This window comes from Xenopus laevis, chromosome 3S (assembly GCF_017654675.1).
Source record: "Xenopus laevis strain J_2021 chromosome 3S, Xenopus_laevis_v10.1, whole genome shotgun sequence".
Lineage (NCBI taxonomy): Eukaryota > Metazoa > Chordata > Amphibia > Anura > Pipidae > Xenopus > Xenopus laevis.
The window spans coordinates 64525512-64552209 of record NC_054376.1 but is presented as its reverse complement, the minus strand read 5'-3'; the positions used below and the strand labels follow the sequence as shown (position 1 = coordinate 64552209).

General features: G+C 38.2%; 1 protein-coding gene across 4 annotated transcripts in view; it reads left to right on the top strand.

The window, feature by feature from the left end:
• The window catches only part of LOC733321 (filamin-C), a 55004-nt gene that overhangs the window by 26244 nt on the left and 2062 nt on the right, over nt 1-26698 (top strand). Inside the window, exons 9-47 of one of the 4 annotated variants that reach the window (XM_018255683.2) lie at nt 488-619; nt 4459-4596; nt 5764-5890; nt 6066-6202; nt 6295-6488; nt 7440-7553; nt 7752-7895; nt 8085-8208; nt 8329-8489; nt 8825-8915; nt 9142-9311; nt 9405-9522; nt 9642-9904; nt 11003-11600; nt 12712-12885; nt 14164-14326; nt 14518-14678; nt 15053-15220; nt 15358-15481; nt 15582-15738; nt 16702-16891; nt 17194-17217; nt 18023-18270; nt 18353-18448; nt 19382-19481; nt 19837-19977; nt 20089-20217; nt 20429-20602; nt 20786-20947; nt 21275-21478; nt 21566-21718; nt 21837-21959; nt 22495-22734; nt 23532-23801; nt 23922-24059; nt 24628-24743; nt 25238-25370; nt 25467-25643; nt 25846-26064. In XM_018255683.2, the coding sequence (XP_018111172.1) occupies nt 488-619; nt 4459-4596; nt 5764-5890; nt 6066-6202; nt 6295-6488; nt 7440-7553; nt 7752-7895; nt 8085-8208; nt 8329-8489; nt 8825-8915; nt 9142-9311; nt 9405-9522; nt 9642-9904; nt 11003-11600; nt 12712-12885; nt 14164-14326; nt 14518-14678; nt 15053-15220; nt 15358-15481; nt 15582-15738; nt 16702-16891; nt 17194-17217; nt 18023-18270; nt 18353-18448; nt 19382-19481; nt 19837-19977; nt 20089-20217; nt 20429-20602; nt 20786-20947; nt 21275-21478; nt 21566-21718; nt 21837-21959; nt 22495-22734; nt 23532-23801; nt 23922-24059; nt 24628-24743; nt 25238-25370; nt 25467-25643; nt 25846-26064 (6495 nt within the window). The remainder of the gene's footprint in view (nt 1-487; nt 620-4458; nt 4597-5763; nt 5891-6065; nt 6203-6294; nt 6489-7439; nt 7554-7751; nt 7896-8084; nt 8209-8328; nt 8490-8824; nt 8916-9141; nt 9312-9404; nt 9523-9641; nt 9905-11002; nt 11601-12711; nt 12886-14163; nt 14327-14517; nt 14679-15052; nt 15221-15357; nt 15482-15581; nt 15739-16701; nt 16892-17193; nt 17218-18022; nt 18271-18352; nt 18449-19381; nt 19482-19836; nt 19978-20088; nt 20218-20428; nt 20603-20785; nt 20948-21274; nt 21479-21565; nt 21719-21836; nt 21960-22494; nt 22735-23531; nt 23802-23921; nt 24060-24627; nt 24744-25237; nt 25371-25466; nt 25644-25845; nt 26065-26698) is intronic. The other 3 variants (XM_018255684.2, XM_018255685.2, XM_018255686.2) reach the window with 3 other exon arrangements.

Here is a 26698-nt window from a genome sequence, read left to right as displayed (position 1 = left end):
AGTGACATTACAGAGTTTGTGCAACAACAGTAACACAATTACTTAACACAGATCCTTCATTTATGCAATACCTGCTTTACTATACTATTTTTTATAGATTTTGGCAGATCCTGTGTATATATTTCATATTGCTGTGTTTCTCCTACTAATTGTTTCTGTCCAGTTTTGTATGTTGTTTCTAACAACAAATGTGTTCATTAATGTGTTCTAACTTACAAAGCACGTGCGATGTAAGTATTCAGCTGTTATACTGTATTTTGGTAGGAAATATGTATATGTGTGTGTACTTATGTGTGCAACTGCTTAGTATTAAAGTAGTGATTGTGTGATTGTCGTAAACTGTAATACAATGCATCCACTTCTTTTCTGCTTGGAAATATACAGCAGAACGGGTTTTAGTGCAAAACGTTCTGACCGTGCATTAATGCATAACTCTGCCTTTGCTTATTTAACTGTATTTCCCCATGTCTTTTTGCTTCTCCATTAGCTGTAGTGTTGCCTCAGGCTCCCAGCACACCTCCCCTGCAGATCACCCCTCAGGCAATTGTCACCCCAACACCTGATAAAGCCAAGAAAGTGGCCCCCCCACCTCCACCCAAACCCAAACCACGCAAGTCAAGTTAGTATGGCCTTGGCATGGCCTCCCTAGCATGAGTAGTTGTAGAAAAAGCACAGCTTGCAGACTGAACAAGCAGAGCTTGAGCATGGCTTTCCCTGTGTGAACGAGTAGTGAAATCAGTTCATGGTCCATCTAGTCAGTACCTTTCTATGTGTCTTTGTATTGCTTAAATGCATTATACCATTCATACTCATGGATGTTCAAAGCCTTATCTTTGCTAATGGCCAGTATAGGAGCATGGCTTAGCTGCAGAATGACTATATGGCACATCATAGATGATACTAGTTAAGTAGCTGGATGTATGTTTATAAAGTAAAAAAAAATGAGAGTGCTCAATTCTTTTACTTGAAACCTTTCTCACGGTCCCCATCCCCATATAAGTAAAGTGATCTGACCTGGGCCCAAACTATGTTTAAGTTTAAGGTCTGAGAGGGTTGCATTTGGTGGCAAGATTATTCTGGGTAGGGTTCTCTGTATATTGTTAGTGCCTCTTGCAAAAGAGACTTGAATGGGCAAAAATGATGATGGGATTACATCAAAACAGTTTTCCACATGGTAAGAGCTTGACCACACTCTCGCTTTCCAGAATGTAACTTTTTTTTGAGCTTTTACCAGTGCATGTTGAACTTTGCATTGGATGCGCTACAGGTCACTGTGGGTATGTGAATATAGTATTGCTTCTTCAGGGTCACATCCATGCAGTTACAGCTCATATATACATGATTTTATTTATATATATTTGTATAATTCATTTATTTATTTAAGGGTGAATTTCATTGATGTTAAAACAAGCCCACGAATAGGGTGTCATTACAGAATCCACTAGGATATATATGTGGGTGGAATATCCCATCATCTCCCTCATATATGTCCTACCTAAGATTCATTAATCCACCGGGCAGGCCAATTGTAGCCGGTATTGGGTCATTAACCAGTAAAGCTGCTGAAATGTTGGATAAAATTCTTAGCCATTTGATTCAAACAACAAAATCCTATGTAAGGGATACTTCTGATTTTTTACTCAAACTTAAAACACTGGGTGAGGTTAATGGACAGGTCTGGCTTGCCACACTAGATGTCTCAAGCCCGTACACGTCCATACCCCACACCCAATGTTTACATGCTATGGAAATTTTGTTGCAACAAAGTAACCTATATAGCCCCAAAGAGATTATTTTTTCCTGGAGATATTAAGCTTTATGCTACATAGAAACTATTTCAGATTTCGGGAACCATTCTACTTGCAACTCCGGGGGACGGCCATGGGATCCAACGTGGCCCCGGCATATGCCAACTCATTCATGAGTTGGTTTGAGGAGGGACACGTCTATACCAATGGTGGAAAATTGATGACGTGTTCCTCCTATGTCAGGGAGACTTGGCTTCCTTGCATGCCTAAATATAAAATTTACCATGAATGCTAGTCTAAAGGAAATTGTTTTTCTAGATGTCACAGTAATACGGGCACAAGATAAGTTTGCAACTTAAATATTCACCAAACCAACAGATCGTAACCAGTTACTATCATATAGAAGCTTTCATCCAGCAGCGGTGAAGAAATCCATTCCCACTAGCCAATTTACTAGGGTACATCGGATCACAAATGAGCCAGCCCAATTAGAACAGGATCTAGATAAAATGAGAGGCAAATTATCAGATAGAAGTTACCCACAAGAAATTTTGGATACTAGTCTAACCAAAGCCAGAGAAAATTTGAGGAGAACAACTAATAGAAACAAAACTGCAGACTGGCAGCGCTTGGTTTTTGTTGGGCTATTCACGAAGTGATGATTTTTGACAGTTTATGCAAGCATTGACATCTGTTGAGGGATGCTTATCCCACAATTTCAGAATTTGAACAAAGCCTGTGATGTTGTTCAGAAAGGGTTGTAATATAGGCACAAAAGTTACACAGGCAGAAATAACACCTTCACCCAGACAATACACCTTTATGGGGCCCCCAAAGGTGGGTATGTTTCGATGTAGGGGATGTGCACAATGCCGGTTTGTTCTAACTGGAGCTACCTTTACTAATCCAACAACAAACAGTGAATATAAAATTCAGGGTCATAATAGCTGTGATACTAGTTTTGCAGTGTACATGTTAGTCTGCCCTTGTAATCTTGTATATGTGGGTGAAACCACTCAAAAAGTAAAGGATACATTTTCACAACATAGATCCATGGTCAATTCTTGCAACAGTGTTCTGCCAGTCTCTAAACACTGTATAGAAAAGGGACACATAGCGGAGGATTTAAAATTTAGGGTTATTCAACAGGTGCCCCAGCCCCGTAGGGGAGGTGACAGGGTACTCCTATTGAAAAAGACAGAAGTTCAATGGATACATAGGTTAGAAACCCTTAGCCCATTGGGCTTGAATAAGGATTTTGACCTTCATCTATTCATCCCTCTGGGATACTTATAACATTTGTTTATTCATGCATTCTATATAAACTATTTCTATTCCTTCAAAGATGTTCATAATCATGCCAATATTATCAATGTATGTATTCTGGCTATTCTTCTATTTTTGTGTATTGAAACAATAATGTCTTACATACTGAGCCCATTTCTAAAATGGTGGCCACTGTTGAAATGTCCATGGTGAGGGAAATTACGCCAGCGTGATGGCTTTATGCTTTAGCAAGCATATGAATCACAAAAGTGGGACAGTTTGCCTTAAAATTAACGTACATTATGTTATGGACCACAATATTTATCCACTAACGTTTTCACATATACCCAAGCCTCACCTATTTAAAACAACACTACTATTAGCATTACTGATGTCTGCACACATTTTTGTAATCGACACCACAATGCAACATTTTATTTTAGGAATGTAAAAGATAGTCTTGTGGAATCATTCTAGAACACAACCTTGGATCAGGTTCCATTTGGAGTTTTTTGATCATGATTAAAGGCATACACTTGTGACTTGCAAGTGGTCCTCAATGTTGAGACAAGTCTACATCAATAATTTTAGAACTTTAAATGATATGGTTTGCTCTGTGGCCTTCCAGTTTGAAATATGTGATTGCTAGGTATTCACTGACCCTAGTAACCCAGCAGTAGGTTGCATGCTAGAATATAAGACAGATAGAGGGTTTAAAAAGAGATATAAATAACAGTATATCACAAGACCATTTTAATGTTTTAACAATGGAAGCAACTTTATTAATTTTCAAATATTAAATACTCAGTGAAGAAGAACTGTTGTTTTGCCCACTATATGTTGCCTGTGTAAATCTCTAATGCTTTCCTGTGCTCGCATGGTTGCCAGCTCGTATGGCACTTGTACACTGAAAGGAGCTGCTCTGTTATCTGCACAGAATTCTAGAATGGGCTGTGAAATATGAGAGCCATGTAGTAACTTGGCAATGTTTTATTTTCTAAGCTAGATGAGAAGATATTTAAGCAGTGATATCTCTAAATATACTGTATAAAAAGGACAACAGTTATAAACATGCCTTCATAGTTAATATCATGTTGTTGCCTGTACAAATGTTAAAGGAATAATGTTAATGAGATGTTCTTGTTAACCCCAAAACAGTTTGCTCTAATTTTTTGTGGGAAAAAGACTACTTTTGTTGTTTTAGTCGTTTTCATGTATTTACATGGAGTGTACCTACAAGTTTTTGACATTTTTAACAGAAAATAGCTCAACACTACTTGTGCACAGTATTAAACAGGATTAAATTAAACAGGATTAAAAAGACGTAATTATGTGGTGACATTATCCTTTTAAACATCTTCCTTTGTTACACTATGAATAACACTTCCAACCTGCAGGCAACATTTCAGCATATTTTTGTTTAAACTATTCTTTTGTATTTCAGCATGTAATCCCAATGCCTGCAGAGCCACAGGCCGAGGCCTACAGCCCAAAGGTGTGCGTGTGAAGGAGGTGGCTGATTTTAAAGTATTCACTAAAGGAGCTGGAAGTGGAGAGCTAAACGTCACTGTTAAAGGGCCAAGTGAGTAAAATGAATGGGTATTTTCTATATTGGGGCTTGAAGCTTATAATGAAGGACAAGAGAATATGGGTATAAATATTTTTTGTATGGGAAATGGAATATAGAAAAGAGTGGCACAATTGCAGATAGAGAAAAAAAACTGTGATTTAATAGTGAAAATTGTAAATTGTATTTAAATTCATATTAAAGGGTTGCAAATCTGGACTATTGCCTTCAGAGTAACAAACGGGTCTGGCATGCAAGATAGGAATGGTAAATAGCTTCAAAATTATAGACAGATTTTTCTGCACTCTTTTCATAGAAGTAATATTAAATAGAAATGTGTAATAAAGAAAAGGAAATTTATGCAGAACTAACTAGCTAGCTAAATGGAATTTCATAGAAGGCTAATAAACGCACTCCATGTGTCTGCTTATGGGACAACCCCATGGAGTAGATATGAGCGCATCTGCTTTTCTCTGCTGAAAAAACAATAGTAAGAAACAGCTCACTGTGCCATTAGCCTTAACACTGAACAGTAACTGGATGAAGTTCCTGGATGTCTCAAGATGTTTTTTTAGCATCAATAAATGTGTCACTAGGTAGACATGGTAGTATTAAAATGTGTTTCTGAAACACTTATTATTAAAGGGGACCTGTCACCTTAAGAAATAAATCCAAATTATTTTCTATCATGCTAGTTGAGCAAAATAAACTTTACTTACACTCTATTTATTATTTAAATTGTGTTTCCTTCAGTTTTGGAATTACACAATCCCAGCATGCAGGCAGGAGCAATTTTGTGGCAATTTGTTATTGAGGCAAATTGTGTATCACTCCAAGATCTTGTATATGCACCAGTGCCCTACACCATTATAGAGTGAGAAGAGGGAAGGGGGAATGTGAGGAGGGCAGTAACATCCAGGAATTGCTGAATTAAAAGTGAAAGTAATTGACTGCCCTAACTCTGGCATAGAGGCGGAGCAGGTAATATTTGATTGACAGCTCAGATATTTAAACACCTTTATAACAGGTATGGGTGTTTAAATAAATAAAAAATAATTTTGGTTCTATGTTTAATTTTCAAAGGACTTTCATTATATGTAGGTGACAGGTCTGCGTTAACAAATTCCATCTTATATTTGTCTGCAGGCTGCTTATCTCTTAATGTGTGTTATATTCTCTTAGAAGGTACAGAGGAACCAGTCAAAATCCGAGATGCAGGGGATGGTGTATACGAATGTGATTATTATCCAGTGTTGCCAGGAAAATACACAGTGACTATCACATGGGGTGGATTTGCGATCCCCAGGAGGTGAGCATATAATACACAATCAATACAAACCCGACACATAAGATACCTTTGTACCCTTTCTATTCATCATTTATAGCTCTGACTTCTCTATAGTTTTTTGAGTGGTCCACCATTTTTGTTTTATTTTATGTCAGTTATATCAGTTTTTCTCATAGTCTATTCTTTCTTTGCACAGCCCCTTTGAAGTCCATGTTAGTGCAGAAGTAGGATTACAGAAAGTGAGGGCTTGGGGTCCTGGCCTGGAGACTGGCATGGTTGGTAAATCAGCTGATTTTGTAGTGGAAGCAATAGGCATAGAAGTTGGAACTCTTGGTAAGTAACAGATTATAGCCATGGAATAAATGGTGAATTTAGCTTCATGTAGACCATGCCAATCTCATTGCACTATCCTTTTTCCTCCATAGGCTTCTCCATTGAGGGCCCATCCCAGGCAAAGATTGAGTGCGATGACAAGGGTGATGGGTCTTGTGATGTGCGCTACTGGCCCACAGAACCGGGCGAGTATGCAGTTCATGTGATTTGTGATGATGAAGATATAAAAGACAGTCCTTTCATTGCTCATATCCTGCCAGCTAGCAACAAAGGATTCCCTGAGAAGGTAAAACTTATGTAAAACTAAGTAAATCACATTGATTTATAAATAGGTGGTTTGCTTAAACTATTTTTCAAGACACAAACCTTTAGCATTTCTTTTATAGTATAAATGCATTTTAATTTGGAAGTTAATTAATGTGGTATTTGTTCTTTATAAACAGTAGTTGAAAAAGCCAGTGGTCTCATGAAGTCTCATGATATCAGGGGTGTTAGCTCTTAAAATCAGATTAGAATATGATGTTAACATGCAGCAATACAGAATGACATGTTATTGTTCTTTTTTGTACACATTTGTTTATTCATTTTTATTAAAGGGACCACTTTCCACAGAAGTCATCAAAAAGTACCAGAAAAGTCACTGTAATTGCCTCTTTTTATAATTGCACTGTAAATAATATGTTATGTGCCATCAGTCAACCAGCTGCCACTTTGCATCGCAATGGATTATGATCTTTCAGCAATGTCGTTTGGAAAGAGCAAGCCCAAAGTTCTCTGCCAGGAACACTGACCTTTGTAGACCCATCTCTTAATACCTTGTTCCTTTCCAAACATAACATATATTGCTGAGAAACTATTGCAAACTTCAAAAGCTCAGTATTCCTGACTCATGGATTGATAGATGGGAGCATCTCAGGAGAGATAATCTCTGGGTTTAAAGCCAGCTGATAAAATGTAAGGGCCTCTGCCTGAGAAGTATTGAATGTTGGAATAAATAAATGAAACACTCTATAAAGAAAATGAATTAAAACAAAAAAAAAAGAAAAAACAGTGCACCAAACAAAATAAAGAGACAGAGGAAAACAAACAGAAAATTGCGTATAATGATAACACTGTGGCAGGCCAGGGTCATATAGCTTTTAGTTATTGCAGAGTGTTAGCTCTTTTAAGACAACATTCAAAAATGCACCTAAGAGATGGGAATGCGTAAAGTACCCATGTCTACTTTACATTTCAGGTCAAAGCATATGGACAAGGCTTAGAACCCACAGGCTGCATAGTAGAACATCCTGCTGAATTTACTATTGATGCTCAGGCTGCTGGCACGGCCGAACTGAAAATATATGCTCAGGTGAGTGAAACATTGTGATGAACAGAGCAAGGACTGCCAAGGCAGTATAATGCATTGTGGTGCCCAAGGGTGGACAGTCAGTTTTTTTAATATTATGATGTAAGTTATACATTGGAGGTGAACTGTGTTATTTATATTTTACCAATTTATTTTACACTATAATGTCTTAAACCTGTCCTTTTGCTTAACCCAATGCAGGATGCAGAGGGGTCAGCAATTGACATCAAGATAAAGGACAATGGTGACAACACATATGTGTGTGTCTATGTGCCAACCAAGCCAATCAAGCACACAATCATCATAACATGGGGAGGAGTCAATATTCCAAATAGCCCTTACAGGGTGAGTTTACAGTTTAAATGCAAATGAATAGGTAATTACATGTGTTTTAGATGTTCCATTTTTTGCATGTAATAAAGAATTGGATTATGCTTTTGTCATCTTTCCTTCTTTAGCATATAGGAGGATATAGTCAATGCTTGGGTTCAAAGATGTAACTGTAAGAACATTCTCTTGTGTACAATTCATTAGGTGTCAGTAGGAGAAGGCAGTCATCCCAGTAAAGTAAAGGTTTATGGACCTGGTGTAGAGAAGACAGGACTAAAAGCAAGTGAGCCAACATATTTTACCGTGGACTGCAGTGAGGCTGGACAAGGTATAACTTGCATTCTGTGATGGAGCATTTATTTTGTTTGTCACTGGATTCATCTTATTAGGTGTATTACTAAGTGTTGGCGGTATTAATAGCAATGTTATTTGTTAATCTTGTCAACAGGAGATGTAAGCATTGGGATTAAGTGTGCTCCTGGAGTTCTGGGACCAGCAGAAGCAGATATTGACTTTGACATTATCAAGAATGACAATGATACTTTTACTGTAAAATACACACCACCTGGAGCAGGGAGATATACCATCATGGTGCTTTTTGCTGACCAGGTATGAAGCTAATTAGGACAACAAAAATGTAAACTACCATTAAGATCCATTTCAACATATACGTTGAGTTCTTAAGAGTTCTTAAGAAACATGACCTAAATGATATGCATTAAGATGACAAAGATATCTTCCGTAGCTAATCTTAATCTTTAGATATCCGAAACATAAATCCTACCCTACCAGAACTCACATTTTCGCATATTCACATTCATCAACGCATACATGCTTCTTTAATGCATTATCAACATGCATGGACACTGACTGTTTTCTTTCATGTAAGGCATTTACCCAGCAGCACACAGATATTATATGGTGACTAACTGTTCCCTCTTTAGGAAATACCTATCAGTCCATTCCGAGTTAAAGTAGATCCATCACATGATGCTAGTAAAGTTCGTGCAGAAGGCCCAGGCTTAAACCGTACAGGTAAGAAGTTTTGTGAAATAGTGAACATTGCAAAAGACTCGAACACAGAACAAGGAAATAATTTATGAATATGTATAAATATATATATATATATATATATATATATATATATATATATATATATATATATATGTGTGTGTTTGTGTGTGTATGAAGTATATAAATTACATTTGATTTGTTAGCTGTAACTCTATCTAACACACACCATGTTCTTCTTCTGATATAGGAGTGGAGGTCGGAAAACCAACACATTTTACTGTTTATACCAAGGGAGCTGGCAAGGCCAAGCTTGATGTTCAGTTTACTGGGAGCATTAAGGGTGAAGCTGTGCAAGACTTTGAAATCATTGATAACCATGACTATTCTTACACTGTGAAGTATACAGCTGTGCAGCAGGTAAGCTGCCTGTTCAGATTTGTTATAGATATGTACTATACTCATACTTGGATTATTACATATCTTATTTTTCCTTTTTCTTATCATTTGTAGGGAAGCCTGACCGTGTCAGTAACTTATGGGGGGGACCCAATCCCTAAAAGTCCATTCATTGTTAATGTGGCACCTCCTCTAGATCTAAGCAAAGTCAAGGTTCAAGGACTTAACAACAGTGAGTATTCATTTGTAGTAAGTGTTCATCTTGTCCAAGTACCTTGGTAAATGGGTTTTAAATGGGTGTTTATGTACCCATTTTGACTACTTTATCCTGAATCATTTTTCCTCTTGCAGAGGTGGATGTCGGGAAAGATCAGGAATTTTCAATTGATACCAGTGGAGCTGGAGGTCAAGGGAAAGTGGATGTGAAGATCACATCTCCTTCTCGTCGCCCAATACCCTGCAAAGTAGAAACAGGAGTCACAAGTGACATTCACACAGTGAAATACATGCCTCCTGAGGAGGGCCCATACAAGGTTGACATTAGCTATGATGGACATCCTGTGCCAGGAAGCCCCTTCTCTGTGGAGGCAGTGATGCCACCTGACCCTTCAAAGGTAAAAAAAAAAACTATCTGGCAAAGCAGGGCTATGGTTTGGTAATATGTTTGCCCTTTGATATTTTTATTGCTTTTTCCCTTGGATTGTCTTGCAGTTTTGGGAGTAGAAGATATAAACAATAAACAATATTATTCCATTTATACAATGTCTTGCATGTTTCCATGCCCAAAATTGTAACCCAAGTGAATTCCAATATGTACAAACTCTGTCTAAAATACTGATGCAGACATACACCCTTATACTGTATATCTATTTTATATGTTCAGGCCTTTATTGTGTTTCCTGCCATGTGTTATTCATTGCTGCATGTGTATGTGTGTTGGATTTAGGAGTGAGTATCAACATTTAGCAGGGAGAGAAGAGGGAAAAGCACGGCTGTATTGAGTGAGCAGCTTAACATAGTGGCCTGCAGTGCTGATCCCAAGGAGAAATATAAGATCTTGTCATATAATGCCTCGGTTATATCTCAGTCACACCTTTCTCCAGCTTCTTGTTCATAGCAGTAAGATTATGACCTGTTCAGTTGGTCTCTAGAGAGATTAAAATGTGGTCTGACTGTGGAAACATTTCCACATGGCTTATTGAGACACAACATTATTGTCTGCATCTGTATGAAAGTATAGGATAAGGACTGCGAGTGGTTAGATGAACAGATAGAAGGGGGTTACATGGTGAGTCTCTGTTGCAGGAATCAGATGATAGGAAAAAAATAGAAGACAATACTGGGTATGAATATTATGAGGAATATTAGACGCTATTGACACAGTTTGTGTGAAGTAGACAATATTGAACTTACCAGACTTACATGAGGTAGGATGTTATTTGACATGGAAAGCGGTTGAATAGAACAAAAAGTGATGAATTTCAGTCCAACGCAGTGGTTTGCTGCAAAATCAGTGCTTTTATTCAACACAACATGTTTCGAGCTAGGCTCTTTATCAAGTTAAAAGCGGTTGGTTTAGATAAGTGGATAATATTGATATATATTTGTATCTTAGACAGTGAATCATTGATGATGAATCTTGTGCATTGTCATTTTTATGCTTATCATGGAATACACATTTCAATTTATATTTTTTACTTGCTGCTTTATAGGTTCGTGCCTATGGACCAGGATTGAAAGGAGGTTTTGTAGGAAAACCAGCTCCATTTGCCATTGACACCAAAGGAGCTGGTACGGGAGGATTGGGTCTTACAGTAGAAGGTCCATGTGAGGCAAAAATTGAATGCCAGGATAATGGGGATGGTTCCTGCTCAGTTTCTTACCTTCCCACTGAACCAGGGGAATATTCTATAAACATCCTTTTTGCAGACTCCCACATTCCTGGCTCTCCATTTAAGGCTGACATCCGTCCTGTCTTTGACCCCAGCAAGGTCACAGCTAGTGGGCCTGGCCTTGAAAAGGGGAAAGCTGGTGAAGTGGCCACCTTCACTGTGGATTGCTCTAAAGCTGGGGATGCTGAGCTTACAATCGAGATCCTGTCAGATTCAGGTTCAAAGGCTGAAGTACTGATCCAGAATAACAGTGATGGGACCTACAGCATCACGTACATTCCATCATGCCCTGGTGCCTACACAATTACCATCAAGTATGGAGGACATGCTGTGCCAAAATTCCCTGTGCGTGTGAATGTAGAGCCTGCAGTAGACACCAGTGGAGTGAAGGTGTTTGGCCCAGGGGTGGAACCCAGAGGTAAGTGAAAAGATAAATCAATATACAGTAAGTGTAACTGAATTTGTAGGAGAAATTGTGGTAATATGAAGCTCTCATCAAATAAGAAGGCACACTTGCGGGGGTCACATGCATAATTAGCCCCTGCAGGGTGGCAGTAGTACGTTAAAGGAGTGTAGAATTGCTGAATCATACACTAGAAAGTTCTTTGCTATTTATAATGTGAAAAATGAGTTCCTTAACAAAAAGGTTCCTTAATTGTACAACATGGAGGAAATAATAGTTATATTCATACTGTCATTAAAATAAAACACTTCAGTTCAGTGTTGAACAACAAATGCCAGTGTCCATTTTTATCCTGAAAAATATGTAGTAATGAAGTAATGTTTTGTATAGTGATGCATCAAATACATCATTTTTTGATTCAGCCAAATACTCCACCAATAAGCTTTCACTGCTGTAATTAGATCTAATCTTCATCCTCTACATTAAATTACAATGCACTTTGCAAATTAAAGTGAGTGATATAAGCAGGCAGATTGTTTTGCAATGGCAATTATGTGCTAAATTATTCATACTCTATGTCAGAGTTGCAGACCAAAGAGAAACTGAAGGCTCAATGGGAGTCTCAGTCCAATACTTTCTGACCATATAAGCTTGTGGATATCATGTTATCTCTCTTGTGCCTAAAATTAGAGTGTGAGTACTACAGAGCTATAACCTGTTATGTAGAACACTCTACTGACACCTGGCAATGCTATATTAATTATTTTCTATTGCTGCCATAAATGTGTGGGTTAGGACATTTTTATTCTAGTACACCTTTAAGGTTTAGGGCCTAGCCCATAAAAGATACATAAAAGCAGTCCTGTATAAACCAAGCAGCTGCACTTTCAAGAACATCAGGGCAAATAAATGCTCACTCCTAAGCTCACGATACAATACCTTCAGGTTGAACTTCTGAAGTATCTAGGAAAGCAAATAAGCATTCTTTCCAAGTTCATCATAACTGCCTTCCTTTCAGGCTTGGCCTATACCAGCCACTGTCCAAGACCTCCCAAGGCAAGCCAAGCCCACCAATTTGAAAAAAAAATTATGCATTAAGCACGCTTAAACAGATTTTCCCATTTAGGAGTTCTTCGCGAGGTTACTACAGAATTCACCATTGATGCTCGCTCTCTTACTAAGACTGGTGGCAGCCATGTGACCACACGTGTCCTTGGTCCTTCTGGAGTTGTCACCGAGAGTTTTATATCAGACAATGGAGATGGCACCTACCATGTGCAGTACACAGCCTATGAAGATGGTAAGATTTGAATAGACGATGCAAAAGGAAATTCACTGGCACACAGGTAGTACTAGCAGGGTAAACCCTTGCTGTTTTATTCGATGAATAGCAGCATGCAGATTTGAATAGACACACAAGATCAACCACCAACCAAAACATTATTTACAAAGAAATTTCAGACACCCCAGTGAAAGTTCAGCAACTGTTATCTGAGTAGCAGTTTAGGCAAGTCCTTGATTGCATTATGAACAATGATAATATTCACTGGGTCTATATAATTTAGGTATTCTCAAAAATGTGAGGGATGCATGTTGCTAACACCTGATAAAGTACCTATGTTAGTTTGTCTGTGCCTCAGCTCTTACATGCATTCAAGATCCAATAAAATATGATACATTCTGATTTGTAACACTTGTAACACAGGGGGTTATTTACTAAACTCCGAATACCCGAAAATACCCGAAATCTGAAAAATTTGTGATTTTTTTGTGTTATTATAGGCTTTTAAAAAAATCACAAATTTTTCAGAATTTATTAAACCACGAGGGCTAAAAAGCCCGAATATAAAAACACGGCATCTCAAACCTGTCGAAGTTGCATAAAAGTCAATGGGAACAGTCCCATTGATTTTTGGTTGTGTCGGGGGTTTCGGGCAATTTCACAATGTTTTCGGAGCTTTCACGAAAAAATCTTGAAAATCTGAGCTTTTCCCGCAAAGATAATTTTCAGGAAAAGGTAATAATAAATAAGCATTAAAAACCCAAGCGGCTTAGATCGGAGTTTGTAGCAGCCGATATTGAGATAAATTCGGACCTTGATAAATAACACCCTTAGCGTGTTATTTATCAAAGTCTGGTCGAACCTTCAAGGGGGAAACTACCATTTTTTCATATGAAAATTTTTCATAATTTATTAAACCCAGATGCTGCTAAAAGTTGACTCCAACTCCAAGTTCATGTAGAAGTCAATGGCAGATGTCCCATTGATATCCTGATCAGAGCTGGGTTTCTTTCAATAATCTGAAGATTTTGTGGGTTTTCAGGTGTCAAACACAATCGCAATTTTGGGCAACAAAACCCGAAAAATTCTTACGATTCAGATTTTTTTCACGATTTTAACAATTTTTTTTCCCAAACAAGAAATTTTCAGAAAACTTTATTGATAAAAAGGGGGAAAAAGCCAGTTGGAATTGGTCAGAGTAGTTTTCAGAAAGTAGTTTCAGATTTTGATAACCCCCCCTTAGATCCATACTCATCCTGCATTACAAATTGTGACTTGCTACTATTCCTTCTCTAGGAGTGCACTTAATTGAAGTTCTCTATGATGAAGTTCCAGTGCCCAAGAGCCCATTCCGTGTGCCTGTGACTGAGGGCTGTGATCCATCTCGTGTACGGGCATATGGTCCAGGGCTTGAAGGAGGTCTTCTTAACAAGTCTAACCATTTTACAGTGGAGACACGGTAAGCATTTCATTTTAGAACTTTTATATGACCAAAAGTATGTGGACCCCTGCCTGCCCCACATTAAGGTTCCTGCCTTTGCTTTTGCTTCCTATAGAAATGGGGATATTTTTCACATCAAATTGAATATATCCCATTGTTGGTGTCATTACATACTATGAAAATGTTCATATTTTTATGTTTTATTTCAGGGGAGCTGGCACTGGGGGGCTCGGTCTGGCCATAGAAGGTCCTTCTGAGGCAAAAATGTCATGTAAGGATAATAAAGATGGAAGCTGCAGTGTGGAATACATACCATTTACTCCAGGAGATTATGATGTGAATATTACATTTGGAGGACGTCCCATACCAGGTGTGTGCATAAGTTTCCCTGTTGTAACACACTGCTCTATTATCAGAATTTAAACATACAGCACACTTTTAATGAGGCCTGTATGTCTCTTACATAATCACTGCCACTAAAGATGCCATCTGACTGGTAAAAATGGTGCCTGATGACAATGTTATTAATATGAAAGAAATATAAAAATAGTTAGTATTTTTTTCCAGAAAGGTGGCAACTCTAACTGTAGCATGTTATACTCATTAAGGTTAGTTAAAAAAAAAAAAGAGACGAAAAAAGCGATGAAGAATCCTCTTTTCCCTTTCCCCAGCCTTAACATGGGATGTCATTGTTTGAGCCTTCCTTAGCCTCTGATTTATGCTGCCTGTTTTTTACCCCTTAAGGAAGCCCCTTCCGTGTTCCAGTTAAGGAGATTGTGGACCCCAGCAAAGTGAAATGTTCTGGTCCTGGTCTTGGATCTGGTGTCAGAGCCCATGTGCCTCAGACTTTCACAGTGGATTGTAGTAAAGCTGGACTGGCACCACTTGAAGTACTGGTGCAAGGACCCTCAGGTATGGTGAAAAGAGAAGGCAAGGAAGAAGAGCATAGGAGTAGTGTGTTAAAAACTGAGCAGGGGATAACAATTACAAATATTAGGGAACATGGAAACGATATTAGTTTCTAATGCATTCTTCTTCTTCTTTCCCAGGTTTGGTGGAGCCTGTAGATATAAGAGATAATGGAGATGGGACACACACTGTTAACTATACTCCAGCTACAGATGGACCATACACTGTGTCTGTAAGATATGCTGATCAGGAGGTGCCACGAAGGTAAGGCACTGAGTGACAGAAAGAGTTGTGAGCACTGAGAATAACTAAATCAGGAACATTTATGATCTTATGCCAATTTTCTTTCTCCTTCGGGACACAGCCCATTCAAGATCAAAGTGATGCCAACCCACGATGCCAGCAAAGTTCGTGCCAGTGGCCCTGGTCTCAACACAGCAGGTATTCCAGCCAGTCTGCCTGTTGAGTTCACCATTGATGCCCGTGATGCAGGGGAAGGTCTGCTAACTGTTCAGATTCTGGTGAGTACCAAAATGTATCAAAACTGCTAGATTGTCAGGTGTACATTTATATGTTATTTTATTTTTTGCCTGGTTAATCAGAATGTACAGCACAGCTGATAAAACAGTAAACAACTGTAGAAAACTGATCTGTAGAAAATACTGATCAGTCTCCCAGTAAATAATAATTTATTCTTCATATCAGCCCTGTATGATCAATTGCAACAAGCAAGAATCCATAACTATTTTTTTCTGGGTTAAAACTGATAGTACTAGAGTAAGGCATACAGGCTACTTACCAATAAGTGGATAAATGTTCTCTTTGAACTTTTCAATTCTGCCGCAGAACTTTGACATTGATGGCATGAAGCATAGGGAATTATCTGCAAACAAAAAAATAAGCCATCATATATTTTTGGAGGAAAAATTCATATTATTTACATTATACTGCATGAACCACTAATCTAGGCAAACTATTCCAGTCCACATGGCATGTTTATAAGAGTGAGTGATGTGATCTCTAATATGTTCCTGGAACAGCTGGGAGCTTTGTGCATCCCATTAGAATGAGCTCATTTATATTTAGGGCTTGAACCAGAGTCCAATAACTCCATTTAGTGTGGAGAGGTGGAACTGCAGCTAACTTTGCTCATGCTAGAACTAATCACTAAGCTTATCTGGCTGCATTTCTCACATCTGATTTACATTTTTTATTCTATTGCATACAGACAGCCAAATTCAATTAAAATTGCATAAATATTAGTAAACACCTTAGCACATGATGGCCTCATAACATGCCATGTTATACCTTTTAACATGGTACGGGTAACAACCCTTGTCTCTACAGTTCTGACACTACTACTAGTACACCTCCTAGAATACTCAGTCTTTATAGAGCATTATATGCCATAAATAAAGAAATCTGAAAAAATATATAAAATTGATAAAAACTCACATGAATCTGGTGAATTCTTCTTCACATAGGACCCAGAAGGTAAACCAAAGAAAGCAAACATTAGAGGCAATGGTGATGGTACCTACACAGTGTCTTATGTACCAGACATGGCTGGAAGATACACTATCACCATCAAATATGGAGGAGATGAAATTCCTTACTCACCTTTCCGAATCCATGCTGTGCCCACTGGTGATGCCAGCAAGTGCTTAGTGACAGGTGAGTCTGCTATTCAGGACTGTGAGATGTGCATGAGAACGGTTGTCACTAACAATTAGATAATTGACTGGAGAACCATGTTCGTACTGAACTACAGTTGGCAAATATTATTATTGGATGCAGGTTGGCAAAGACCTCAATTTGTCACCCTCATAAATGAATTGAGGATATTTAGGCTTGAACATGTATTATGTAGGGCTGATGGAATGTGTGAACAGTATTACTGTATGTCTCTGAAAAGTGGGGTGGGGTGAACTGGTTAAAGATTTCACTGCACTAACTCCAATTGTATTTTTTTCCAGTGTCTATTGGAGAGCATGGATTAGGTAAGTTCTCGGTAAATCTAGCCTACGCTACATTTATGTTTAGTTAGTAGTCTAGATGTAGCAGATTGGTGTAAAGGTTCTTACTTATGAAGATCTGTCTGGGGGGGTCGGTTGATACATTTGTTATATTTAGCCCTGCTGAGCAGAATTCCTGAGTTTCATTAAAGGGCAAACAAACCCATAACATAAAAACCCTACCCCCCTACGCTTTGTTGACCCCCCTCCCTCCCCCCCCCCCAGCCTAAGTTGTACCCGCAACAAATGCCCCAAACTTTTTACTTACCCCTCGGTACAGATTCTGTCCCCCGCAGTTCATGGCAGCCATCTTCTTTTCTTCGTTAAACTTCGGAAGCAGACCTTCATTTTCGGCGCATGTGCAGTTAGAGTAATTTTCCGGTCCTGAACAACTGCGCATGCGCCGAAATTCTTTTTAGTGCAATAGTACACACTAGTGATACAAGAGGAGCACAGGTGAATTGAAAAGGTCTTGTTAGAGTTAGACTGAGCCTCCTATACTAACATTAAGGGCCACTCTCACAACAATTAAATAGAGTCAGTGTTAGTGATTGTTATACACACTTAAAGTGCGAAAAAATAAAGGGCTCTGAGAGGTCAGACCAACCCTGGGTTTGATTTTTGACAGAACTCTATAACAATCAGGGCTTCTGTGTGAATATCTAAATAACATGCACTATACTGTACCAACATCCTTACTATGTTGAGTTGACTGTTAGAAGCAGCATTCAACAGTTAAGACATTTCTTAGAAAAAAAAATCCCTACAATATATAGTCTGTGAATTTCAGGAACCTGCCTGGGACCCTCAATTCAGATTGGAGAGGAGACTGTAATTACAGTGGATGCTAAAGCTGCAGGGAAAGGCAAGGTGACCTGCAAAGTATCAACACCTGATGGAGCAGAGCTGGATGTCGATGTAGTGGAAAATCAGGATGGAACTTTTGACATTTACTACACAGCTCCTGAGCCCGGCAAATATGTAATCACAATCCGTTTTGGTGGCGAGCACATACCCAACAGCCCCTTCCATGTTGTGGTAAGTAAACAGGAAGTCATGAAAAGTGCTTCCAGTTAAGCCTTCAATGTGTAACATGTGTGACTTCCCTCCCTTCTACCAGGCATGTGACACCATTCCCATCATAGAGGAACCGTGTGATTCAGTACAGCTACATCAGCCCTACCCCGCACACCTCCCTGGCTATCCAACTAACTGGGTATAACTTAAAACCCTGTACTCCTCTGCCAAGAGACTGTCATATTCCTCTGCCCCTTGCTTAATCTTTCTTCTTGCATACTGCTGCTCAATCTATGTGAGCTTGTGTCTTGATATTAAAATTAAATACAACATTATGCAGTATTATAAAGATTCAGGGGATTTTAATAGGCCACCAAAATAGGGTGTGGCCTGAACCAGGGAGCTGAGTATTTAAAAAAAATAAAAACAAAAATGCACATAGGAAGAACGCGCTTAGCAAAGTTACATGTAACCCCCAAATACAGTATACATATATATTGTGCAAAAAAATCCAAAATCTGTATTCATATATACATATATACTGTAGATAGCAATATATAATTTATAATCATATGTAGTTAGATGCCACTGAAGTAAAAAACGTATAAAATGCTCAATCCCCAAATGGTGGGGTTCGCCAAATCCACTTAACCATTTGAAGTGTAGTTAAACAATATCCACTGCAGTTTGCAGAACCAGAGGAAGAACCCCTGAGATCCGAAACATGGAATGCGATTAATCTCTAAATAAACTACACAGAAGCTGTACCCGCATGCTTTCTAGTGGAACTACAATATAAACTTTCCCTTCTTCTTTGAAGCCAACCTATCAGAGAGCCTTTTAGCTTTCAGATGCCTTTTCTTTTACTTCACTATGTTACTTACCACTATTTGTGTTTTAATAACTTAATTTCTCCCTGCTCCTGGATGATCTTTGCCTCACAGACTCAGAAATGACTTTTACTATTATCTGTATTATGTTTCTCTTTCAAAATGTCCATTTGTGGGCTACTGTCATATTCTTCTACATTTGAGATTGCTTGACATTTTATCAGAGGTAACTGACATTTGGCCAGAAGTTTATAATTTCTGTAACATTCATTCTTCATTTTTTCTTTCTTTGTCCAATACAGGCCACAGAGGAGCCAGTAGTCCCTGTAGAGAATCTGGATACCATGCTAAGGCCATTTAATCTAGTCATTCCCTTTACTGTACAAAAAGGGGAAATTACAGGTATATTTCCTAAACTCGTCTGAATAGAATATAATTATAATTACAACATATTGAATTTTTCTTGGACATGTTTGCACATGAAAGGTGTACCACAATGACACCCTTTTACAAAAAACCCAAAATGTAGTCAATAGTGAGAGGCACTGAAACCTTACTGAGGCCTTGTTTGCTTCTAAATGTCATTGCCTTAACCAGCAGAACACACACACACACACACTGGGTTTTTACTCTAACTTACTTTTATACATCTGTATAACAGTCAAATACTTCAGAATGTAAAGATATAGATAGCTCTCTATGAATTCTACATGTCTTAGTTATCTAATATGTCTTTTTATGTTGTTTTTGAATATAGGTGAAGTCCGAATGCCTTCTGGGAAGACAGCTCGGCCCAATATTACAGATAACAAAGATGGGACGGTCACTGTGAAATTTGCACCTGTTGAAAAAGGACTACATGAGATGGACATAAAGTATGATGGAAACCATATCCCAGGTAACTAAGTCACAGTGAGAACCATAGACCTTCAGTGACAACATAGTAACTGTTGTAAGGATGTATTATATGTGTCATCCTACCTGAAAGAAAAAAATTCATCTTTTATAGGAAGCCCACTGCAATTTTATGTAGATGCCATTAATAGCAGACATGTAAGTGCATATGGGCCAGGACTGAGTCATGGAATGGTGAATAAACCAGCAACATTTACTATTGTTACAAAGGACGCCGGGGAAGGTAAGTGCATTTATAACACTCATTAACAACAGTCATTTCCATCAGTCAACAATGAATGTCTTCTTACTTTGAAGTCTAATGTTTTGCTTTGTATGTATGCCTACACATAATGAGACTCCTCTGTTTATTCTCTGTCTTTTTTTCGGCACTTCACTTTCATACTTTTAAACATTGATAACAGACACCTACGTTTTTTTTTTTTCTGATAAAGGTGGATTGTCCCTGGCAGTAGAAGGACCATCCAAAGCTGAGATCACTTGCAAAGACAATAAAGATGGTACTTGTACTGTATCCTACTTGCCAACAGCCCCTGGTGACTATAACATCATTGTGAGATTTGATGATAAGCACATCTCTGGTAGTCCCTTTACTGCCAAAATAACAGGTGATGAACAATAAAGATTTCTATTGATTTTGTGCTTACTCCACACTTTGCAAAATAGTATTTTGTCTTCAGACATGATATGTGTTGTCAAACCTGCACACCATCTTTAACAATGATGTTACCCTATACCTAGGTATCCAATTTTTTTGTTTGTAGTCACACAAGCTTATTTTGCTCCAACAGGAGATGACTCAATGAGAACTTCCCAGTTGAATGTGGGAACCTCCACAGATGTTTCTCTCAAGATTACAGAATCAGACTTGAGTTTGCTTACTGCTAGCATCAGAGCTCCATCTGGAAATGAGGAGCCATGTCTACTGAAGAGGCTTCCCAACAGGCATATTGGTGAGCAATATAATATAGCACATACTTAGCAGAGAACTGCTTCTTACAATAGTAATATACTGCAATGTATAACAGACCATTTGTACTCAAGCCACTGTTTGATATACAGTAGAACATCTAACTATAGCACTTTAATCTTGTTGTGTATGACAGATTGCTATCACAAGGAATTTATAGAACAGCAAAAAAAGTGTTCCACCCAACTCTGACCTTAATTTCAGGCTAGGCCTGAAATAACATCATAGTCTCTCTAGGAAAAGCTGCACAATGCATTAGGTACCTCTAATTAGTGTATGCACAGAGAAACAACATTTTTCTCTTCTACAGGTATCTCATTTACGCCAAAAGAAGTTGGTGAGCATGTAGTGAGCGTAAAGAAGAATGGAAAGCATGTCACTAACAGCCCATTCAAAATCGTGGTGGGTCCATCTGAAATCGGGGATGCCAGCAAGGTGAAGGTGTCTGGAAAGGGATTGCTTGAGGGAATAACTTTTGAAGTGGCTGAATTCATTGTGGACACCAGGAATGCAGGTAAGAATTGGAATGCAGCCTAGGCATTCTACTTCATGCAGTTCTTTTTTATGACTTTAAGTTTACTGGTCTTATTTTCATTCTCAGGATACGGAGGATTGGGCTTATCCATTGAAGGTCCAAGTAAGGTGGATATTAACTGTGAAGATATGGAAGATGGAACATGTAAAGTATCATACTGCCCTACTGAGCCTGGAACATATATTATAAACATAAAATTTGCAGAAAAGCATGTGCCAGGTGAGTGAGGGAAGCTACAAACATGTTATGGGTCCATCTCTGCTATTACAAACACATTTTAGGACTTACTTGCTAAATATGTGCAAAGTCAACACTCATGCTCTTTTTTTTTCTACAGGAAGTCCATTTATGGTAAAGGTAACTGGTGAGGGACGTATGAAGGAGAGCATAACCCGAAAGCGTCAGGCTCCTTCTATTGCGAGCATTGGCAGCACCTGCGACCTCAACTTGAAGATACCAGGTAGATAGCTGAAAAGGTCAAGAACAGGCAGCAGTGCATGACCAAATGTCTAAATATCTCCAAAGAACAAAGAAGTATTAAAGAAAGATAGCGTAACGCATACAGTTGGTTCTTTCATAAGATTCAGGTCACAAATTGGGCAAAGGAAAGCTGCTTCCCCATCTTGATGGAAAACAACACATGTTGGCCTTTGCACAATATTTGGCATAAAAGGGGTTTTAAAGCATTGCATGAACCTTGGACCTTGAACATTGATCACTGTCCTGGCACCAGTCATGAAACAGTTATTTAGGATGGATTGCTCTGTCAAGTACTATGATATAATTATAGCCATAAATACCACATTACATCACAATTCCTGTTTTTCTGCTCCATAATTTGAAATAGTTAACTGGAAATGAAAATGATCACACGCGATATAAACCACTATATTCATTGAAAGAAAGCTTTGCTCTACATGCCTTTAATAATATTATTATTATTATTATTATTATGATATTTTTGTAACTTTTTCAATTTGTCTCTGTAAATCCAGGCAATTGGTTCCAGATGGTGTCAGCTCAAGAACGTCATACTCGCACATTCTCGCGCAGCAGCCACACATACACACGTACTGAGCGCACAGAGATCAGCAAGACCAGAGGAGGTGAGACAAAGCGAGAAGTACGTGTGGAGGAGTCTACACAAGTTGGTGGTGATCCTTTCCATAACGTGTTTGGAGACTTTTTGGGTCGGGAGAGCCTAGGATCATTCAGCAGCATTGCACGGCAGGAGGGTGAGTGCTACTCAAGTACATAATACTTAATTTAAAATTGGAAATGAGAACTTATTGTACCTGTTCTCCTGTTCTCTATTATACATTATACATACATGTGATCCAACTTACATTCACCTGCTACCAAAAACTACACCAAGAAACCACATTCCCGAAGACCTCAAAAAACCACCCTTCTAACCCCTTACATATTTAAACAAACAAAACACCACATTTAATAAGCATATTATTCCATTGATAAGATTTGGAAGCCCAAGATCATCAAACTTAAAAAGTATATTTATGTGATAAGCCTTAAAAACATATAGTATACCAATACATTTCCTAAATTAAAACTTCTTACTTCCTCAGCCATAATAATTTTGTTTTGCATTCACTGAAACCATTAACCACCCCCCCACATTTTAGTAAAAAATACTGCAGAAGGTGTTGATATAGGATAGCCAAAAGCTAAGCTATATGTTGTATCTTACTAGCAGTATAGGACAATGTAGAACTGTTTTTATCTCATAAATAATGAAAAATAATTATTGTAAGGTTTCAGACCAGCACCACATGTTTTCCCAAGTATTCTTAAAACTTGCAGGATTACCTGTTAAATTGGCAATTTAAGGAACCACTTTAAATACTTTTGTTTGGGAACTTTTATTGGCATGTACGAAGAAATGTGTTTTACAATGTTGTTTTTGAAAAATATTTGTGCTGAACAATGTCTCCAATGTAATTATGTGTTTGTACTTTGCTTTTGAGCCTAGTACAAGCACTTTTAAAATGGTGCTATATTACTTTTCATCTAGGAGAGGCAGGTGCCCAGGAAATGACAGCCCAAGTAACAAGCCCCTCTGGACAGACAGCAGATGCAGAAATAATTGATGGTGAAGATAACACATACAGTGTGCGTTTTGTGCCACAGGAGATGGGTGCTCACACAGTTAGTGTCAAGTACCGTGGCCAGCATGTTCCTGGTAGTCCCTTCCAGTTCACTGTTGGGCCTATGGGTGAGGGAGGCTCCCATAAAGTCAGGGCTGGAGGCCCTGGCCTGGAAAGGGGAGTTGCAGGTGTAGCAGGTAAGAAACTGGAAGGTGAAAAAGAAAATTGAATTAAATTAAAAAGGATTGTAGTTATTAAAATACAATTCTGAATGTAAATTTCATGATTTTACAGAATGTTTTCCTTTATTCCTATAGCTGAATTTAGCATCTGGACACGAGAAGCAGGAGCTGGAGGTCTGTCAATAGCAGTGGAAGGTCCAAGTAAAGCAGAAATCTCTTTTGAGGATCGTAAGGATGGATCCTGTGGGGTGTCTTACACTGTACAAGAAGCAGGTTAGTTGGAGAAATTGACGATGGGTAAACCAGTTAATTATTTGACTATACAAAATACAGACCCAAGTCTTTCTCATTCCCACAAATGCTCTAAAAAAACAGGCGCACTGCATGGCTTGCAAACATAGTCAAGCAATCATAAGAAAGTATGTAAATACCAACATCTAGTAAAATTATAAATGTACTGTATGTTGCTCTGTGCCTCCATAGATATACTTAATAGGACACATGTAGTAATAGTTTGTCTTCTATGGAAACTGCCTGACACCACATGTACAGAAGGGATACAGTCTGAAAATGCAAATTAAAACAATTGCACACCACATACTGCCACGTTCCCATTAAAGTCAGTGGGAGGTGCAGGCAGTAAATGGAAACAGGTCATTGTCCTTGGTTTCTTAACTCTTGTACAGATCATATTCACCAAATATCTATGATTTACTGAACCGATTATATTATCAAAACACCTTTCTTAAAATAAATTGAAAATGCATAGAGAATTTATTCAGACAATGAACAAAAACTTAGTTTATTAATGGCATAAACCTTTTAATTTTTGTCTGTTCAGGTGATTATGAGGTTTCCATCAAATTCAATGATGAGCACATTCCAGACAGCCCATTTGTAGTACCTGTTGCTTCTCATTCTGATGATGCCCGGCGATTGACAGTCACCAGCCTACAGGTGCGAATGTCTTTGTGCTGTTATTGGGACACTCCTGAGTTGTTGTTATCAAATGTATTGTTTAGCAGCCTGATTGATGTTACAGCTCATTTACTAATTTTGGGCATAAAAACAGAGCAACCATTTAACATTATCCTGGAATTCCAATATTATTGTGAGTGGGGAAAAAAATGTATAATGAGGTGCAAATTTCTGTGGCATCAGTGTGGGCATTCTGAAGTATACATATCAAGAAAACTACATGATTCAGCTGGCACATCTATAGAGTAAAGGGATCACTGTACTTACCTTATGCTCAAGGCAGTATAGTGGTCCAATGTAGCATGGAAGGCATAAAGCACTTTTGTTTTTCATAAAGCGCAGCACCATATTATCATAAATGAACCATATTATGAATTATAAATGACAAACCAAAACTCTGTGGGGGCAAGATTTCTCTTTTGTTTACTCAAATGTTGGTTCATGCTATTCAATATAACCATTATTATTTACAGGAGACCGGATTAATAGTTAATCAACCTGCCTCATTTGCTGTACAACTGAATGGAGCCCGTGGAGTGATAGATGCCAAGGTTCACACCTCATCAGGAATGGTTGAAGAGTGTTATGTAACAGAAGTTGATAGTGGTAAGATTGATACACAAGGACATGTTTGGTTGATGAAATGCTGCTTTGTATGCTTACATTATTTACCTATACTCTTTTTGCTTCCAATTTCTTTAGATAAGTACTCAATCCGTTTCATTCCACGGGAAAATGGTGTGCACTCCATTGATGTTAAATTCAATGGACGCCACATACCAGGCAGTCCCTTCAAGATTCGTGTGGGAGAACAAAGTCAAGCAGGCGATCCTGGCCTTGTTACTGCTTATGGGCCTGGACTGGAGAGTGGAGTCACAGGTAACATTTGTGGCTTATTAGTATATATGACATTATTTTTGGATATGTTTTTTTTTCTTCATATTGTTTGGTAATGCTATATAAATATTAATGTCTTAAGTGAGCTCATATTTTTACAAGTGCTTTCAGCACTATAACAGTTTGCGGCATATGCAGACATAAGATCATAATCATTGGCCTCTCTGACATGCCTCCTCTACAGGCAGACCCTCTGATTTCATTATAAGCACTCTGAATGCTGGAGCTGGATCTCTCTCTGTGACTATTGATGGACCTTCTAAAGTGAAATTGGATTGTCAGGATTCCCCTGAAGGCTACAAAGTCTCCTACACACCAATGGCCCCTGGAAACTACCTGATTTCCATCAAATATGGAGGTCCACAACACATTGTAAGAAGTCCATTTAAGGCCAGAGTGACAGGTGCGTGAAAAAATGGCTTAGGGGCACATTTACTAATGTTCGAATGGTAAATTAGAATTTTTTAATTTTTTTTGGTCAAAACTCACAATTTCGAATTTAAAACCACCAACTCGAATTTGAATTTGAATGTGAGATTTATCACATCTTGACCTTAGAACAGTTCTAATTCGATACTTCGCCACCTAAAACCTGGCAAGTTCATGTAGAAGTCAATGGCAGAGGTCCGTTGAACCATTTGAAGATGGGGGGGTTTTTTCAGTGGAAAACTACATTCAAATTCGATTTGGATTTTCAGGTCGTTCCTATTCGATCAAGTTTATTAGAGTTAAAAAAAATTCACGTAACTTCAAAATTAAACTTTTGATAAATAACCCCCTTAGTGTGCCTTGAGGCATTTTTAAAAAATTTTATGTTCCATGGCTTCTCATACAGTATCTGTGGTGCAATCAGCCAGATATTATTCAGTATCGGTAGAAGACAGAGATAAACAGAATATAGCATGTGCCACACACATGATTAATAAGGAAAATGGCCTTACCTAAGATGCATTATTAACAAAAACATACTTAAAGGTATTCCTTATATACAGGTTGTGTACTACTGACTTATCTATAAATGTGTGTTTTTTTCTATA